The following is an 18,861-nucleotide window of genomic DNA, read 5'->3' on the forward strand; positions in this document are numbered from 1 at the left end:
TCAACATTTGGAAACTTGTTAGAAATGCAAATTTTGGGACCTCACCCCAAATCTATTATACCAGAAACTTTGGGGGTGGGGCCCTAGAATCTCTAGCTTAATATGCATACCAAGTGGTTCTGACACATGGCTCAAGTTTGAGAACCCCTGTTTTTACAGATTTTATATATGTTCTAGTCATAAAAATCACTCTTTGATTTCATCATCCTCTTAGATTGTTGGTTAGTGCATTTTATGCTCACTTAACAATTAGGAGAATCTAAATAGGTTCTTTGGCAGTACCTATTTAGGGGTATCTTTAGTAGTTACTGAAATTAATTTATTATTAAGTATAGGCCTGAGTTTTCACTAAAACACTCTTGAGAAAAAGCTGTGAATAGAATGAACAGAGCTAAGAGTTGTAGGGAGGTACAAAAGAAGTAGAAGACGTAGTCTCCATCTGCAAAAAAATTTTTCCATCTCTTCTACTGTCTACCTCTATGGATATGTGTGCTGACAATGTGTGTCTCCAGTCCCAACCTGCAGTTGATCGAAGGAGATGCAAAACAGCTAGCTGGAATGATCACCTTTACCTGCAGCCTAGCTGAGAATGTATCCAGCAAAGTCCGTCAGCTTGACCTGGCCAAGGTAATCCCATTGAGTTTTTGATATTTGAGTTAGTAGAGGGCAGTAGAGAAGCTACCACGTTAGAAATTAGAGTAGCACCATCCAATAGAAACCTAATGCAAAATACCAAAACCAGACAAAGATCTCACAAAAATACTCCAGACCAATAGCTGTTATGAATATAGGCATACAAATCCTCAAATACACTAGCAAATCACATCCAGCAATGTATATTTTTAAAAAAGACTATACTGTGACTGAGTGGGATTTATCCCAGGCATGCAAGGTTGGTTTAGCCTCTGAAAATCAATGAATGTAACATATCATATCAATAGACTAAAGGACAAAAACGATATGATCGGGCTTCCCTGGTGCCTCAGAGGTTAAGAATCCGCCTGCCAATGCAGGGGACACGGGTTCGAGCCCTAGTCCAGGAAGATCCCACATGCCGCGGAGCAACTAAGCCCCCGTGCCACAACTACTGAGCCTGCGTGCCTAGAGCCCATGCCCCGTAACAAGAGAAGCCACTGCAATGAGAAGCCCGTGCACCACAGGGAAGAGTAATCCCCACTCACCGCAACTAGAAAAAAGCCCGCGCGCAGCAACAAACACCCAGTGCAGCCAAAAATAAAAATAGGTAAAATTTTAAAAAAAACAAACCACATGATCATCTCATAGACACAAAAAAATATTTGACAAAATCCAGCACCCCTTTTGATAAAAATACTCAACAAACTTGGAATAGAAGAGACTTCTTCAACCTGATAAAGGGCGTCTATGAAAATCCCACAGCTGATACACTTATTGGTGAAAGACTAGGTGCTTCCGCCCAAGTTCAGGAACAAAACAAGGATGTTAGCTCTTGCTGCTATGCTTCAACATTGTACTGGAGGTTCTAGCCTGGACAGTTAGGTAAGAAAATGAAATAAAAGTCATTCAGATTGGAAAAGAAATCTAATATGAACCCCACATGTGATATAAAATGTCCCAGTGACCATTTTTAAAAAGCAAAACAGAAATGGGTGAATATAATTTTAACAATTTAAAAATAACATTTGTTTAACTCATTATATTGGAAATTACTATGAAACGGTATCAGTGAGATATTTTAACTTATTTTGTGCTAAGTCTTTGAAATCCAGTATGTATTTTACTCATATACATCTTCATTTGGACTGGTCACATTTCTTGTCTTTTTTTTTTTAAAAAAAAATACAGTTTAATGCCACATTTATACCTCTTTTTTTTTTTTTTTTTTTTTTTGGTGGTACGTGGGCCTCTCACTGCTGTGGCCTCTCCCGTTGCGGAGCACAGGCTCCGGACGCACAGGCCCAGTGGCCATGGCTCACGGGCCCAGCCGCTCCGCGGCATGTGGGAACTTCCCGGACCGGGGCACGAACCCGTGTCCCCTGCATCCGCAGGCGGACTCTCAACCACTGCGCCACCAGGGAAGCCCTCTTTTTTTTTTTTAAGTTTTTATTTTTATTTTTATTTTTTGGCTGTGCCACACAGCTTGTGGGATCTTAGTTCCCAACCAGGAATTAAACCTGGGCCACAGCAGTAAAAGCGCCAAATCCTAACCACTAGACCACCAGCAAATTCCCCATGGATTAGTCACATTTCAAGCACTCATTAGTCACAGGTGGTTTGTAGCTGCTGTATTGAACACAAACAGGATCTGGGTTCTTGAACAAGTCAGTCCCAGCCTCAGGTTGCCCCTGTGAAATAGCATAACTCTTCCCTCTTTATTTGTTCAGATTCTGCCAAAATAATTTACCATGAAACATTATAGCCACACAGCTACCAACTCACATATTAAAGTTTTCTTAAATGTTCTTGCTTCTTTAAAACAAAAATATTGGACTTCCCTGGTGGTGCAGAGGTTAAGAATCCACCTGCCAGGGCTTTCCTGGTGGCGCAGTGGTTAAGAATCCACCTGCCAATGCAGAGGACATGGGTTCAAGCCCTGGTCCAGGAAGATCCCACATGTCGCAGAGCAACTTAAGCCTGTGCACCACAACTACTGAACCTGCACTCTAGAGCCTGCAAGCCACAACTACTGAAGCCCGCATGCCACAACTACTGAAGCCCGCATGCCACAACTACTGAAGCCTGCACACCTAGAGCCTGTGCTCCGCAACAAGAGAAGCGACCGCAATGAGAAGCCTGCGCACCACAACGAAGAGTAGCCCCTGCTCGCCGCAACCAGAGAAAGCCCACACACAGCAACGAAGACCCAACGCAGCCAAAAATAAATAAAATAAAATAAAAGAATCCACCTGCCAATGCAGGGGACACGGGTTCGACCCCTGGTCTGGGAAGATCCCACATGCCGTGGAGCAACTAAGCCCTTGCACCACAACTACTGAGCCTGCACTCCAGAGCCTGCAAGCCACAGCTACTTAGCCCATGTGCCACAACTACTGAGCCCACGCTGTAGACCCTGTGAGCCCTAGAGCCTCCCCCCACCCACTGCTCGCTGCAACTAGAGAAAGCCTGCATTCAGCAATGAAGACCCAACACAGCCAAAAAAAAAGAAACACTGTAACAACATTGTAAATCAACTATACTCCAATAAAAATTTTTAAAGAAGAGTGAGATACTGATAAAGATAATATATAAAAAGTAAATAAGTAAAACAAAAATACTTTCCATGTATTTTGCATATTTTATTACTTGGTTTACAATATCATGTCCCCAAAATGTCAAATACGTTTTGATTGTGTTATAAATTGAACAATATAAGCCAGATATAAATATGGATTATCCCTGTTCCATTAAATAAATGGTTCCATTAAAATAAATGATCTGGTCAATCAAATAAAATTGTCTGATATCCATCAGTAGTATTGACCATCGTCAACAAGGTTTTTTTGTGTGGTTTTTTTTGCGGTACGCGGGCCTCTCACTGTTGTGGCCTCTCCCGTTGTGGGGCACAGGCTCCGGACGCTCAGGCTCAGCAGCCATGGCTCACGGGCCTAGCTGCTCCGTGGCATGTGGGATCCTCCCAGACCGGGGCACAAACCCGTGTCCCCTGCATCAGTAGGTGGACTCTCAACCACTGCGCCACCGGGGAAGCCTCGTGAACAAGTTTTGTGAGTGGTAGTGTTGGTGCTTTTTAGTTTACCAGTGAAAGCTGAAAAGGACCTCTGGTTAATCACATTCAGCCCCTGAAACTCTCTACCTTCTAGAGAGAGATTTTTGAAAGAATCAGGACGTTGTTTCTAACCACCAGGTCTTTTTGCAGAATCGCCTCTATCAGGCCATTCAGAGAGCTGATGACATCTTGGACCTGAAGTTCTGCATGGATGGAGTTCAGACTGCTTTGAGAAATGAAGATTATGAGCAGGCTGCAGCCCACATTCATCGCTACTTGTGCTTGGACAAGTCAGTCATCGAGCTCAGCCGACAGGGCAAAGAAGGTTGGCATCCCAAACTGTTGATTTGTAGTTTAGTTACAAGCATCTGTAATCTGAGCTAGGCAGTCTCAACCAGCAAAAGGACATCTGTTAGGAAATTTCCTTGTCTGGTACTAGATCCTATGTAGGTCCTGGACCATCACAAGGCAGAGGTTGTTATTCCTACTTTATGGAAAAGAAAACTGAATCCAGATCTACTGTTCCTCTCACCTGTGGGTTCTTTACACTTGGCCATGTTGCCTGCTTATAAAATTTAAATTAGGGACTTCCCTGGTGGTCCGGTGGCTAAGACTGCATGCTCCCAATACAGGGGGCCCCGGGTTGATCCCTGGTCAGGGAACTAGATCCCATATGCCACAACTAAAAGATCCTGCATGCCGCAACAAAGATCCCACATGCCACAACTAAGACCCAGTGCAGCCAAATAAATAAATATATATATTTTTTAATTTAAAATTAAATTTTCAGTTTGGTATTCTGGACCTTCCATGATCTCAACCCACTCTGTCTTTCTAGCCTTATTTCATGCCATTCACTCATGCATCCATCCATTGTGCACACATTTATTGAGCTCTTCTATATACCAGGATATGTACTATCTGCAATACTCAGCATCTTTCTGTTTCTAATCCTTTGCTCATTTCATTCCCCTTGCCTGGAATGTATGTTCCCCCTGCTCAGGTATCAAAATCCTGCCCATCTTTGAGAGATGGAATATCATCTCTAGGAAGCCTTTTCTGATTACTTCAACCAGAAATGTGACTTGAGTGCACCTTTCTTATGACACTTATCATACACTGAATTTTATTACAGTTATTTGCACACAAATCTTATTTCTTTCAGTTGATTGTAACTTCTCTGACAATAGGATCATGGCTGTTTTATCTCTTAATCATCCATATTGTTTTTTGTTTTGTTTTGTTTTTTTTGCGATACGCGGGCCTCTCCCCCGTTGCGGAGCACAGGCTCAGGACACGCAGGCTCAGCGGCCATGGCTCACGGGCCCAGCCGCTCTGCGGCATGTGGGATCTTCCCGGACCGGGGCACGAACCTGTGTCCCCTGCATTGGCAGGCGGATTCTCAACCACTGCGCCACCAGGGAAGCCCCCATCCATGTTGTTAGTATAGCATCTTAAACACACTAAGTGCTTAATACATATTTTTGGAATGTGCAGACCAGGTGGCATATACCTGACATAGTACCATTCTTTACCTTAATTCTCATTTTCTCCCCATTGTGCAGGCAGCATGATTGATGCCAACCTGAAATTGCTGCAGGAAGCTGAGCAGCGTCTCAAAGCCATTGTCACAGAGAAGTTTGCCATTGCCACTAAGGAAGGGGATCTGCCCCAGGTGGAGCGCTTCTTCAAGATCTTCCCACTGCTGGGTTTGCATGAGGAGGGACTAAGCAAGTTCTCGGAATACCTTTGCAAGCAGGTATGGCTCCTGATTGCTTGTCAGGATAATGTACAGTTCTCCATCTACAGACTGGGGCACTGGATGGATATACATTTTCTGTGGATACTTTTTGCCTCTGGATTTGACTCCCCTTTTCTGCTGTATCCTGGCAGGACTGGATGCATACATTTATTCAACACTTAGCTATTACCAGTCTGCTGTGTACCAGGCATGGCCTGGACATCTGCTGCTGTACATTTATTTCCAACAGACCAAGTGAAAGTATAGGAAAATTAAAATGCAGATTCTCTGACAAGTTGAATCACCCTTTCCAAGCTGTCAACCAGGGACTGGCTTCTTTAAAGAGCATTCAGAGAAGTTGCTTAATGGTTTTAAGACTTCATAACCAGGCTTCAGTCTCAAAATAAGACTTGGTGGTGAGGGGGGAACCCAGGCTTACGTCTCAAAAATTGAGATGAAGCAGGTGAGGTCACGTAAGATTAAAACTGAAAAAGAAAGAGGCTTCAGTTGGTCTCACCTCGCCTCCGCCCAGCCCATTCTTAGGTGGAGAGAAGCAAACGTCAGTAGGCATATGTGCACAGCGTTGTTGTTATTTTTTAACTGTATGTCACAGTGCATCCTGTCGCCACCCCCTCAGTTCTCTATAATGGAACATTATTTTGCCATTAAGAAAAATGGCCGGGCACGGTGGCGCGCGCCTATAATCCCAGCTTCCCGGGAGGCTGAGGTCGGCGGATCGTGGGTGCCCGGGGGTTCGGGACTACCGCGCTGTGTAGAGCGGGCGTCCGTACCGGGCCTGGCACCAACATGGGGCTCCCGGGGGAGCCCTGGGGTACCAGGTTGTCTAAGGAGGGGGGGACCCGGCCCAGGCCGGACACGGAGCAGGTCAAACTCCCCGTGCTGGGCGGCGGTGGGACCGCGCCTGCGAGCAGTGCCTGCAGTTCTGCCCGGACATCCGACGAGACTCGGTCTCTAGTAAAAAAAAAAAAAAAAAAAAAAAAAAAGAAAAATGAGACAGTTCCATATGTGCTGACACATTTTACTCTCTCACATGTGGTTGGTTAAGTTAAATAACAGTATGCTATCATTCATGTTTAAAATGACGGGAGTGGCAGTAAAAATGTATTCTTATATAAACATAGGATATTTTTGGAATGGTTAGCAGTGGTCGCCTCTCAAGAGGAGACTTAGGAGACCAAGAGAAATGGTTAAGATGAAGAACTACTTTTCACCAGACACTCCTTTGTTTCTTTTGAATGTTTAAGTATGTTTTACCCATTCTAAAAATTAATTAACTAAAAATAAAATATAACTGCTTTATGGGACTTTTATATTTATTTATTTTTGGCTACGTTGAGTCTTCATTGCTGCACCTGGGCTTTCTCTAGTTGTGGCGAGTGGGAGCTACTCTTCATTGCGGTGCCCGGGCTTCTCATTGTGGTGGCTTCTTTTGCTGCAGAGCATGGGCTCCAGGCGTGCAGGCTTCAGTAGTTGTGGCACCTGGGCTCAGTAGTTGTGGCTCATGGGCTCTAGAGCACAGGCTCAGTAGTTGTGGCTCAAGGGCCTTGTTGCTCCGCGGCATGTGGGATCTTCCCAGACCAGGTATCGAACCTGTGTCCCCTGCACTGGCTGGCGGATTCTTAACCGCTGCACCACCAGGGAAGTCTCTATGGTACTCTTTTATCAGTATTTTTTTTTTTTTTTTTTTTTTTTTTTTCGGTATGCGGGCCTCTCACTGTTGTGGCCTCTCCCGTTGTGGAGCGCAGGCTCCGGACGCACAGGCTCAGCGGCCATGGCTCACGGGCTCAGTTGCTCCGCGGCATGTGGGATCTTCCCGGACCAGGGCACGAACCCGTGTCTCCTGCATCGGCAGGCGGATTCTCAACCACTGCGCCACCAGGGAAGCCCGTCAGTATTTTTTTTTTTTAATCAGTACTTTGCCATCTGAAACCTGGAAATGGTTTCTACTGTTAATCTCTTAAAAATCCCTTCCAAGTACCCAGATTCCTTCCCTTGCTCAACAAAACACCATTAATAATAATGATAACTTTGAGTTATACTTTGAAACAATTATTGAAACTTGGGACTCTCTCCCCAGTTTAATGACTGTAGATGTTATCAAAGAAAAGGAAAGCTTTATTTATACCTCTGAATGGAAGAAGAGTTAACAACTGTGTTAAGTTCTTTGTCTTCCCTGAGGCCTGGACAACCCAGAGCCCCCAAGGGATGTTCCTGTGTGCTGCCTAGGCTTTCAAGCATCAAGGGAAAAAGAAAGCCAATGGGAGGTCTTTTTGGAAAACTGAAGCTTGCCTTTGGTCTAAGAAATATATGTGGGGACTTCCTGAGTGGCGCAGTGGTTAAGTATCCGCCTGCCAATGCAGGGGACACAGGTTCCATCCCTGGTCTGGGAAGATCCCACAAGCTGCGGAGCATCTAAGCCCGTGCGCCACAACTAGTGAGCCTGCGCTCTAGAGCCCACGAGCCACAACTACTGAAGCACGCATGCTCTAAAACCTGCGTGCCGCAACTACTGAAGCCCATGCACCTAGAGCCCACGCTCCGCAGCAAGAGAAGCCACTGCAATGAGAAGACCACACAATGCAACAAAGAGTAGCCCCCACTCGCCGCAACTAGAAAAAGCCTGCACATAGCAGCAAAGACCCCACGCAGCCAAAAGTAAAATTTTTTTAAAAAGTTGAAAAAATAACTTTAACATTCTCTTCTTGTGTGTATATGTACATATATATGTTCAAAACAGAAATATGAGCAGTTAACCTTTTAAAAAAAAATGTGTGGATTTTCTACTTTTTCAGGTGGCCAGTAAAGCTGAGGAGAATCTACTGTTGGTTCTAGGGACAGACATGAGTGATCGAAGAGCTGCAGTCATCTTTGCAGATACACTCACTCTTCTGTTTGAAGGCAAGCCCCTTTTTCCACTCCCGGGAGACTGGAGACACTTGTAACACCTGCATCACTAGCATTTCTTTTCTCCTCGCTAGCCTGATGCCTTTAATTTAATCCTATGGTTTGCTATGTGTTGACTTATTAGAGAATTAACTTCCCAATTCAGTACCTGATTAGCAAAGATTAGTTAGCCTCTCTCAGATGTTTTGATTCTCCCTAGTCCTCGAGACACAAACTCTAAGAGTGAATTTAACCCCAAAATAAATGACTGGGAAGAGTGATGCTTATTTCCAAAGATGTTCCTGTAGAAACTAGTAGTATAATTTATCAAATGCCTGCTGGTTTACTAAGCACTGTGCATATTTAACAGACACATTTGCTTAGCAACTCCTGGCACTGATTTGCTTAGCAACTCCTGGCACTTTACTTCCCAAAATTTGTGTTCATTTTGGGAAGTAAAACAGCCAAAAAGGGTTGAGTTAGACCCCAGGTCAGTCCTGGATGGAAGAAAGGAGTTTATCTTGTGGGAAGAATATTTGGAAAGCCCTCTCACTTTTTCCCTTCTAGGGATTGCCCGAATTGTAGAGACCCATCAGCCAATAGTGGAAACCTATTATGGCCCAGGGAGACTTTATACCCTGATAAAATATCTGCAGGTGGAATGTGACAGACAGGTGGAGAAGGTGGTAGACAAGTTCATCAAGCAGAGGGACTACCACCAGCAGGTGAGCAGGGGAGGCTTATAGTTGGTTTAGTAGCAGAATTCGTGAGCAGCACTGAATAGAATAAACTAGGGGGGAGGAGTGAAAAAAGGTGTAGCTAGGAGAAAAATGGCAAATGCAGACTGGCCTGCATCTTGCCCCTTACCAGCTTACTTTGGACTTGAGGTGTTGTCAAGTTAATGATGGCCTCAGTACATGACTGAGAAGGAAATAGAAAGAGCTTCCTAAAAGGAACACAACAGAAACGTTAGACCACTTCTCTATCACAAAATGTACAATAGTGCCTTCTAGTGTTTTAATGGAATTTTACATCTTAAGATCCTATTCAGTGTTAAGTAATTTGTCTCAAATTTCTCCTTCATTCCTTAAATGCTAAAGGTAACATTTGCTTTTTTAGAACTTTGTTTCTCCATTCATTTGAGCAGATAAAGTAAGAGTAGGACTTGGAAATAGGAGTAGCCCCATACAATTTTATTTCTAGAACTCTGGGAGACTCTAGACAGTAGTCCATTGGAACAGCACTAGCGTCACTTCTAAGTGAGGTAACAGAGGTGAATGTTAGCGTTATAAATCAAAAGGAAGTCTTTGGCTCCTCATCTTGAGAGCCTACTTTTGGCTTGTCTGTTAAACAGACTAAACCTAAACATACTTATGCCAGAAGTTTGGAGTGACCAACGAGGGCCAGACAGAAGGAGGGAGGGGAAGAGCATTCTCATTTCTGTGGTATATTGCAGTTCCGGCACGTGCAGAACAACTTGATGAGAAACTCTGCATCTGAAAAAATAGAACCAAGGTAATAATGCTCTTTTCTTCAGCCCATAGGAGTTTGAATTGGTAATCAAGTATCATTCAGAGACTGTTCTCTTACAATGTGGTTTATGTTTTAAAAATACTTTATCTATGACTCTTTTTTAAATGGAATATAGCATACAAACAAAAGCATATGTATAACATATTTGTGTTTTATAAAGAATACTAGATCATTACCAATACTTTTGAACTCCCCAAAGTGACTCTCCTCCCCCAAAGGTAACTACTATCCTAAAATTTTTAACTTTTACTTTTTTCTAATAAAAGTAACATATGCTTATTAAAAGAAATGGACATATATACATATATATACACTACCAAATGTAAATTAGATAGCTAGTGGGAAGCTGCCGCATAGCACAGGGAGATCACCTTTGTGCTTTGTGACCACCTAGAGGGGTGGGATAAGGAGGGTGGGAGGGAGGGTGACGCAGGAGGGAAGAGATATGGGAACATATGTATATGTATAACTGATTCACTTTGTTGTAAAGCAGAAACTAACACACCATTGTAAAACAGTTATACTCCAATAAAGATGTTAAAAAAAAAAAAAAACTGTACTTCAATAAAAAAACTAAAAATTTTTTAAATGAAAAAAAAAAAGAAATGCCAAACATAAAAGTGTATTCATTCAATCAGTAAATTTTTACTGTATACATATTATGTGCCAGGCACTGGTCCTTGGTACTGGGGATATATCAGAAAGCAAAGTGAACAAAACAGACATAATTCTTTCTTTGTGGCATTTATGGTCTATAAAGTAGACAATAATAGCCAACATGTATATAGTGTGTACTGTCTGCCAGACCTTGTTCTCAACACTCAACCAATATTAAATTATTTAATCTAGGGTTTCTCATCTTCCATACTATTGGCATTTTGGCTGGTTAATTTCTTTGTTGTGGAGAACTACCTGTGCATTGTAAAATCTTTAGCAGCACCCCTGGCCTCAACCCACTAGATGCTGGTAGCGTGATCTCACCAGACACTGCCGAATGTACCCCGGGAGGTAAAGTCACCCCCAGTTAAGATCACTGATTTAATCCATAAACACTTTTTTACAGATGAGGAAACTGAAGCCTGGAGAGGTTAAGTGACTTGCCCAAGGTCGTTCAACTAGAAAGTGGCAGAGCCAGGAATAGAATCCAAGCAGTCTGAGTCTAGAGTTGGTGCTGTTAACCAATTACAACATACTGAGCATAGAGTACATGGAAGCATGTAATAAAGGGATGTAACCTAAGCTGATGAAGTTCAAGAAAAAAAATCCTGAGGAAATGACCTTAGATCTGAGACTTTAAGAGTAAATAGGGGGACCCCCTGGTGGCCCAGTGGTTAAGACTCCATGCTCCCAATGCAGAGGGCAGGGGTTCCATCCCTGGTTGGGGAACTAAGATCCCGCATACCGCGCAGCACGGAAAGAGTAAATAGGAATAAGAGGTGAAATGTGTAACACGTAGAGCAGGGAAAGCACATGCAAAGACCCTGTGTATTTGAAAAACCCAAAGAAGGCCAGCATAGCTGAAGTGCAGAGAGTTGGCAAGAGCCTGCTATGAGATGAACCTGGTGAGGTTGTTAGAGTCAGGCCATTCAGTGTCTTGTATCCTAAGAGCTATGGAAATCATGTGATTGTGGTATGACCAGATTTATGTTTTGAAAAGATCTCTTGGGCTTCAGTGTGGAAAATGAGTTAATTTTTTCTATAATATGAGGGAGGGAATCAACTTCATTCTTGGTAATGTGGATATTTGTTATCCCAGCACAATTGTTGCGAAGGTTACTCTTTCTTCATTGAATTGTCTTAGCATTCTGGTTGGAAATCTGTTGACCATAAACGTCAAGATTTCTGGACTGTTAGTTAATCTGTATGTCTATTCTTATGCCAGTAAAACCACACTGTCTTGTTTGCTGTAGCTTTGTAGTAAGTTTTAAAATTGGAAAGTGTGAGTCCTCCAAGTCCTTACTTTTCCAAGATTGTTTTGGCTACTCATCTGGATAAATGAATGGGTGTGAGACACAGTTTAAGGATGTACCCTAAAAAATCCCAGCACAGCTACATGAGGGCTTAGGGAGGTGTGATTTCTTTCACATGAAGCATAGATAATTTTTACTAATAGATAATTTTAAGCCACTAAAAAAAATACATCTCCCAATCTCTTATTTAGCCCTGGCAGGATTTTAGGGGGTGAATAGTTCAGGTGAAACATGTAAATGGGATATGTGGTTGACAGCTGTCTCTGATTATAATTGGACCAGCAGAGCCAGGAGGTCCATCGGGCAGAGCTGACCCTTCTGGGCCCAGGGGGAAGGGGAGTTTGGGACTATGTTTGCCCTGTAGGTCTTATATCTCAAGGAATCCAGTGTCCTGCTTATTCTTTCTGCTCCATGTGTCTCAGGGAACTGGATCCTATCCTGACTGAGGTCACCCTGATGAATGCCCGCAGTGAGCTGTACTTACGCTTCCTCAGGAAAAGAATCAGCTCAGATTTTGAGGTGGGGGACTCCATGGCCTCAGAAGAAGTAAAACAAGGTAAAGGCATTTCCCGTGTTCTCTGGGATGGGTTGGGGTATAGTTGGCTCTGTTTTGTAATACTTAAGTCACAGATCTTTTAATAAGGAAATAATTGGGGCTTATTAGTCTGTGGCGGGGTGGGGGGGGGGAGGGTCTGTGGACAAATTGACTGCCAGTAAGAAATCTAGACTTACCAGATTTTAGAATTGAACTGGCTCTTTGAGACCATCCAATCATTTTACAGATGAGGAAAGTTAAAGGCAAGAGTGGTTCAATGATTGTCCTCTGCTCTTTTCCCCATACTATGTTTCCTCACAAGCTCAGATTTAGGGATTGGTGTTTAAGTAGGTGATATGTGCACAAGATAGATGGGTAGGTAGATAGAACAAAAAAATATACATAATTTCATGAAGGAACTTAGAGGAGTGATAGAAACATTCTAAAACTGGATTGTGGCTATTGTTACAAAACTCTATAGAATTACTAAAAAAAATCATTGAATTGTACATGTACAGTGGGTGAATTTTATGGTATATAAATTATACCTCAGTGTAGTATGGAGGTATAATATTGAGAAAAGAATATGTAGTATAAAGAGTATACAAAAAGAGTACATGTATAAAGAAAGCCTTTCACTCCCTCCCTCAGTCTCCCAGTTCCTCCAGTCGCAATTTTTGAAGGGATAAATATGTTGAATAAAAAGGTGTGCCATAGTCCTATTTCATGGACAATTGACTCTCCACATTTTTAAGAAGACCATTTAATTCCTGCTGGTTGAGTATAGGCAGGATTCCCTGAACTGGAGACCTGAAACTGACCCAACATCTGTGGCATTCTGCATGGCTTGTATCAATAATACACGGCAAGGGAATTATTTATATGACCCAGGTGGTTTTTTTCTTTTTTTTTTTTTTTTTTTTTGCCACGCTGCGTGGCTTGCGGGATCTTAGTTCCCAGACCAGGGATCGAACCCATGCCCCCTGAAGTGGAAGCACGGAGTCCTAACCACTGGATCACCAGGGAATTCCCTGAATTGGTGTTTAAGGGAGGATACATGCTCATTTAGAGTTCGCTGCTTATTACTGTTATAATAATAACCATGTGTGTTCAGAGTTGCACTGTTTAATAGAGAAGCCACAAGCCATTTAATTAAAATTAAATAAAATTTAAAATTCAGTTCCTCAATCATATTAAGCACATTTCAAGTACTTAATAGCGGTACTATATTAGACAACAGATATAGAACATTTCCATCATCACAGAAAATTCTGTTGGATAGCACTGGTTAGAGAATGAAATGGTCTGTACCCAATATATTTTAGTCTTTGGCTTTGGAAGCTTATGTCTTTTGAGTCTTACCAGTTAATTCTAAGGAAATAATGGAAAGAAGTAAAAACTTCTCTGTACAATAACATTAACTAAAATCTCCAATGACTATGATTTCCAGTTATCTCTAATAATGGCAAAATGTTGGGAAGTAACCCAGGTGTCTAAAAACAGACCATCTACATGATAAGATATCACTCAGCCATTAAAAATAAGTAAGCTAAAAAGAAGAAAAACTAAGCCATGTAGAAACATTGAAATATTTGTGATATAATTTTTTGTGTGTGTGATATAATTTTTAAGCAGAATACAAAATTTTATTGGTACTGTGATTATAACCATGTAAATCATGTACAGATTTGGAACAGAGACTAGAAAGGGACCTGAAAAAAATGATCTATTTCCCTTGGGGAAGAAGAGTGAGTATTCGTTTCTTGGCTGTCTCCTAGAGCACCAGAAGTCCCTGGACAAACTCCTCAATAACTGCCTACTGAGCTGCACCATGCAGGAGCTAATTGGTCTATATATTACCATGGAGGAATACTTCATGAGGGAGACTGTCAACAAGGTAGGAGAGAGGACACATCCCTGGGAATTGGGGCTTCCTGTCCAGGAAGCCAGGCTGAAGGGAATGGCCGAGGCATGTCACAGTTCTTGGTCCTGCTTTGAGAGTACCCTTGCACGCAGCCTGAGTGTACTGCTTTAAATAGTGAGAGGGCATCGCTGGAGTGATCCGGCTCTTTGTGGACCCAACTGGGACTTCTTTCCCAAGGATCACAAAAGAATACCTCAGCTCCTCAGGGAACCTACCTGTTCCCTGCCTCCCTGGAGGTATGTGGGTGAGGAGCGGAAAGAAGGGCCTTGCCTGGTGTCTTACAACCTACATAACAGATGTTCCCAAGGCAGATGCCCTAAGTACTTAATTTCCTAATGTGGCGATCCGTAGGGAAGTGAGCTATTTTGGCAAAGGAAGAACCACACCAAGCTGGGACCAGAATAAGCTATGTTGGGAAAAACATGGACAAGGTACAGAAAAGGGAGCAGAGCCAGGGCCTGTTCCAGAACCATCTAGAACCGTGACATACAGAACTGGGGCCCTCATTGGGTGCTTTGCCTTTTGTGTAGGCTGTGGCTCTGGACACCTATGAGAAGGGCCAGTTGACATCCAGCATGGTGGATGATGTCTTCTACATTGTGAAGAAGTGCATTGGGCGGGCTCTGTCTAGCTCCAGCATCGACTGTCTCTGTGCCATGATCAACCTCGCCACCACAGAGCTGGAGTCTGACTTCAGGTACAGTTAACAGCCTTCCTGCTTTCTAGGAGGCAAAAAGGTCCTAGTTGTGGTTGTTCCTGAGGCCCATTTTGTTTCTTCCTCTTTTTCCTTATGATTGTAGTTCAGTTCTATACAGGATATAAGCTCCCATCCGTAGCACAACATCCTTGACTCCAGGCAGTTGTACAGCAGCCAGATATGTTATAGGCCAAATCTGTGTTCCCTGGACTGGGTTGGAGGAGTTACTGACCCTCAGACTTAGGAGAGAGACCAGGCAGCTCAGATGAGGGCAGTAGTTGTAATATTAACATTGATAATTACCACTGCTACAGACCAGGCACTGTGCTAACTTCCTGCTCCTGTTCGGTCCTAATAGCGACCCTAGGAGGTAGGAAACATTAGCTCTCTTTTGTAAATGAGGAAACAGGCTCAGGGAGATCACACATCTCATAAATGGTAGAATAGGGAGAAGAGTGTGACATTCAAAACCTATTCTCTCAACTCTTACACGGTATTGCCTTTCACTAAGCTGTACTGCCTTCTCTTGAGTTTTTTGGAGCTCAGTGGCGTTAAGTGAAAGCCTCATAGGGAGTAAAGAGCTGGCCAGTCTCCTCTGTATTCTTTCATATCAGTACCTTTGAGAGGGTGTTGGCCTCTCATACCCTGGCTGCTCAGCATCTTGTATGGTGATCTCAAGGACTGGTTATTCCCTGGAAAGAGCAACTGATGCTTCTGGGTCAGGGTGGTGAGCCCTTTGGTGATGCTGAACTGGAGGCCAGGTTGAGTGCTGTCAGTCCTCATACGCCAATCTGCCCCCCAGGGACGTTCTGTGTAACAAGCTGCGGATGGGCTTCCCTGCCACCACCTTTCAGGACATCCAGCGCGGGGTGACAAGTGCCGTGAACATCATGCACAGCAGCCTCCAGCAGGGCAAGTTTGACACTAAAGGCATCGAGAGCACTGACGAGGCCAAGATGTCCTTCCTGGTAGGTAGCCGCACAGGTTGGGAGCTGCTCAGTTTATCTCAAGGGGTTGAACTGTGACCTGTAAGCCACAGTATAACAAGACTTCAACTGGAGACTTTTCCTCCAGTGTCTGTATACAAGGAAAATTCCTCCTTTAAGGAAACCTCCTCCTAGAAGGTTGTGAAACCATTTCTTACCCAGGGACCTACTTCAGAGCAGCCCGAGCCAGGACATGCACTGTTCCCTGCCTGGAAGGCTAGGCGCCTCAGCTCTCCCCAGCGCTTATTCCCAAAAGCACTACCCAGCTGCTGAGGGGCTCCACTGAGTATCAAGCTTGGATTACATCTGGGCCAGGCCCCCAGACTACTTCCCTGAGGACACCCCACAGCATGGGTTGGGGCTGACCCGTTAGGCCTTCCAAACTGCTTTTCCAGCGCACTTCTCAGGCTCTCAGCTTCCTCAGAAAGGTGACCTTCTTAAAGTCCTGCTACACAGGACGGCAGTCTTAACCATTGTGTGACAGCTGGGGAAGGAGAAGCGTGGAAGGACGAAGGGATTTATACAGGGTAACAACCAATTTGTGATGAGCCAGAAAAAGAATGCAGATGAGCCCTGGGCCTGTGATCAGGCGTTTCTGGCACGTGGCTTTTTTTCGTGTGTGGGTACAGCGCCGTCAGAGGTCACTCTGCTCCACCGCCACACTGGCCAGGCTCTGAGTCTGCCTGGCTTCTGGGGTTCAGAGACTGGAAGGAAGCATCCAATAGCAGAGCTCTGAGTCAACAGTCCATAGATGGGGTCTCGGAACACCTGGGGGTAGGATGCAAAAATGTATACACTTTTTTTTTTCTAGAAGCAAGGTCCTTAGCTTTTATCATTCTTAAGGGGGCCTATAACACCGAAAGAGTTAAGATGTTGTTTTCAGAGACAGAAGCCTAAACGTGCTAATATCTACCTTGCCCCTATGCAGGGGAGCCCATAGTAACTAGTCCTCAGACAGATCCAATGAAGTCTATTTAGGAAACCTTACTTTCTCCTTGTCATTGAAAATATCTTCCCTGAACATGGGTTCTGTCTTTTTAGGATGTCATGGTTGTTGCCAAAAAAGAGGATGAACTCCAAGAAACTATTGCCTCTAAAATATGGTACCTTTGGAGAACTTTGCCAAAATTTCTGGTGACCAGCTTCATATGATCATGAACTGACTTACATTTTTCATTTTGTTTGCTTTCTATTTCATTTTTATAGAACTTATTTTCATTCTTTCATTTCTCTGCTCAGAAATGATTCCTTGCTACCTACCATATCAAAACTAGATATCTTTGCCTGATAGTTTGTTGAAGGCCTCCAGAATCTGATTCATCTTGTCACGCTAGTCCTATTTTCCATCCCTTGGCTCCACGAGTCCCCAGTAGGCTGGCTGCTGTGTGTTCACACGTTTGCTGCTCCCATTCAGACAGCTTCATTGTGTGAGGGCCCAGAAGATAAGGCCAACAAGAAAAGGTGATGCTAAATGCTGGGTGACAGTTTTCTGGTTTTCCTGATGCCAAGTACTTAAAATGTCATCACTCCCACTGTAGGACCTATTTCTTATGTCACCTTGATTCATTTGGCTGTCAAGATGAATTCCCCAGCAGTGCTGAGGTATCATTCACCATGAGCTAGGGATAAGCCCAGTGAATCCATGCTTACAAGGACTGTCAGTACAAGGAAACTTTGACATCAAAGTTTTTGGCATTTGAAATCAATACCATTTGAACTCAAATCCATTTTTCCCCCATGACAGCTTTTACTTATGCCCTCAAATGCCTTGGAAACATTTATGTTGTGGCCTTCATCCTTGAGCCCTCATGACAGTGCAGTTATTTCTCTGGAAGCTTGCGATGTTAGCAGCCTTGTGCTGCGGCATGCTAATGCAAGGCCTCAAGTCTCATCCACCCGCCATGCAAGGGGTCGTAGCAGCATTGTCAGCAGCACGATCTTGCAGTTTTAGCCGCAGGACACTGACACGGGCGGTATTTTTGTGGAAGACAGAAGGGACATCCTAATCTCAATCCCTGGGGTTATGGGATTCTTCTTTCACCCTGGAATCCTGAAGCTTTTGACTCGTCTCTTGAAATACTAGCCCCTCCCTACCTCACCTCGGCCTTTCTGGTCATGGCACCAGCACACCAGTTCAAAGGCAATGTGATCTTCTCAAACTCTAATTTCTCCCACACAAGGCCTCTAAATTAGTATTCCCAAACCAGAGCTGTGCTCGTGTGGCATTCACCCGTTTTAAATAATCGTCAGTGCCACTCCCTTGTCCACAGGACAGCATAGCTCCCAATTCCTAGTCTGACTTCACCCATCTCTGCAGCTCCACCTCTTGGCATTTCCCTGCACATGTCTGTGCACTGACTCTCCTGGTCCCCAAATACCTTTTTGGATTTTATGCCACTCTGCATTTGCTTATGTTATCCTTTCTCCAGAAGACAGTCATTCACTCATTCATTCATTCAACAAATATTTATTGAGAAAATTCTATATATCAAGCACTGTTTTAGGTTTTAGAGCTGCACTGCCCAGTATAGTCTGGCTATTTAAATTTAACTTTAAACTAAAAATCCAGCTCCTGAGTTGCACCAGCCACATTTCAAGTGCTCAGTAGCAACACATGGCTATTGCTACTGTACTGGACGGTTCAGGTTTAGAATACTGCCATCATCAAGAAAGTTCTCTTGGACGGTGCTATGCTAGAGATACAGCTATAGGGAAGACAGACTAGATCCCTGCCTCCTGGAGCTCTCATTCTAGTGGGAAAGGGAAACAGGAAACAAACAAGACAATATCAGCTAATCCTAAGTACCATTAAGATAATATCAAACAGGACACTGGACTAGAGGAGGCCAGTGGGGGTGGAGAAGGGTA

General features: G+C 43.7%; 1 protein-coding gene across 1 annotated transcript in view; it reads left to right on the forward strand.

Annotated features, from left to right (window-relative positions):
- The window catches only part of COG4 (component of oligomeric golgi complex 4), a 28,418-nt gene that overhangs the window by 2,276 nt on the left and 7,281 nt on the right, over positions 1-18,861 (forward strand). Inside the window, exons 3-12 of the mRNA XM_059046085.2 lie at positions 513-627; positions 3,854-4,028; positions 5,269-5,462; positions 8,258-8,363; positions 8,916-9,073; positions 9,805-9,863; positions 12,274-12,407; positions 14,165-14,283; positions 14,841-15,007; positions 15,810-15,975. Coding sequence (XP_058902068.1) covers positions 513-627; positions 3,854-4,028; positions 5,269-5,462; positions 8,258-8,363; positions 8,916-9,073; positions 9,805-9,863; positions 12,274-12,407; positions 14,165-14,283; positions 14,841-15,007; positions 15,810-15,975 — 1,393 coding nt within the window. The remainder of the gene's footprint in view (positions 1-512; positions 628-3,853; positions 4,029-5,268; positions 5,463-8,257; positions 8,364-8,915; positions 9,074-9,804; positions 9,864-12,273; positions 12,408-14,164; positions 14,284-14,840; positions 15,008-15,809; positions 15,976-18,861) is intronic.

This window comes from Kogia breviceps, chromosome 18 (assembly GCF_026419965.1).
Source record: "Kogia breviceps isolate mKogBre1 chromosome 18, mKogBre1 haplotype 1, whole genome shotgun sequence".
In the NCBI taxonomy this organism is placed as follows: Eukaryota; Metazoa; Chordata; class Mammalia; order Artiodactyla; family Physeteridae; genus Kogia; species Kogia breviceps.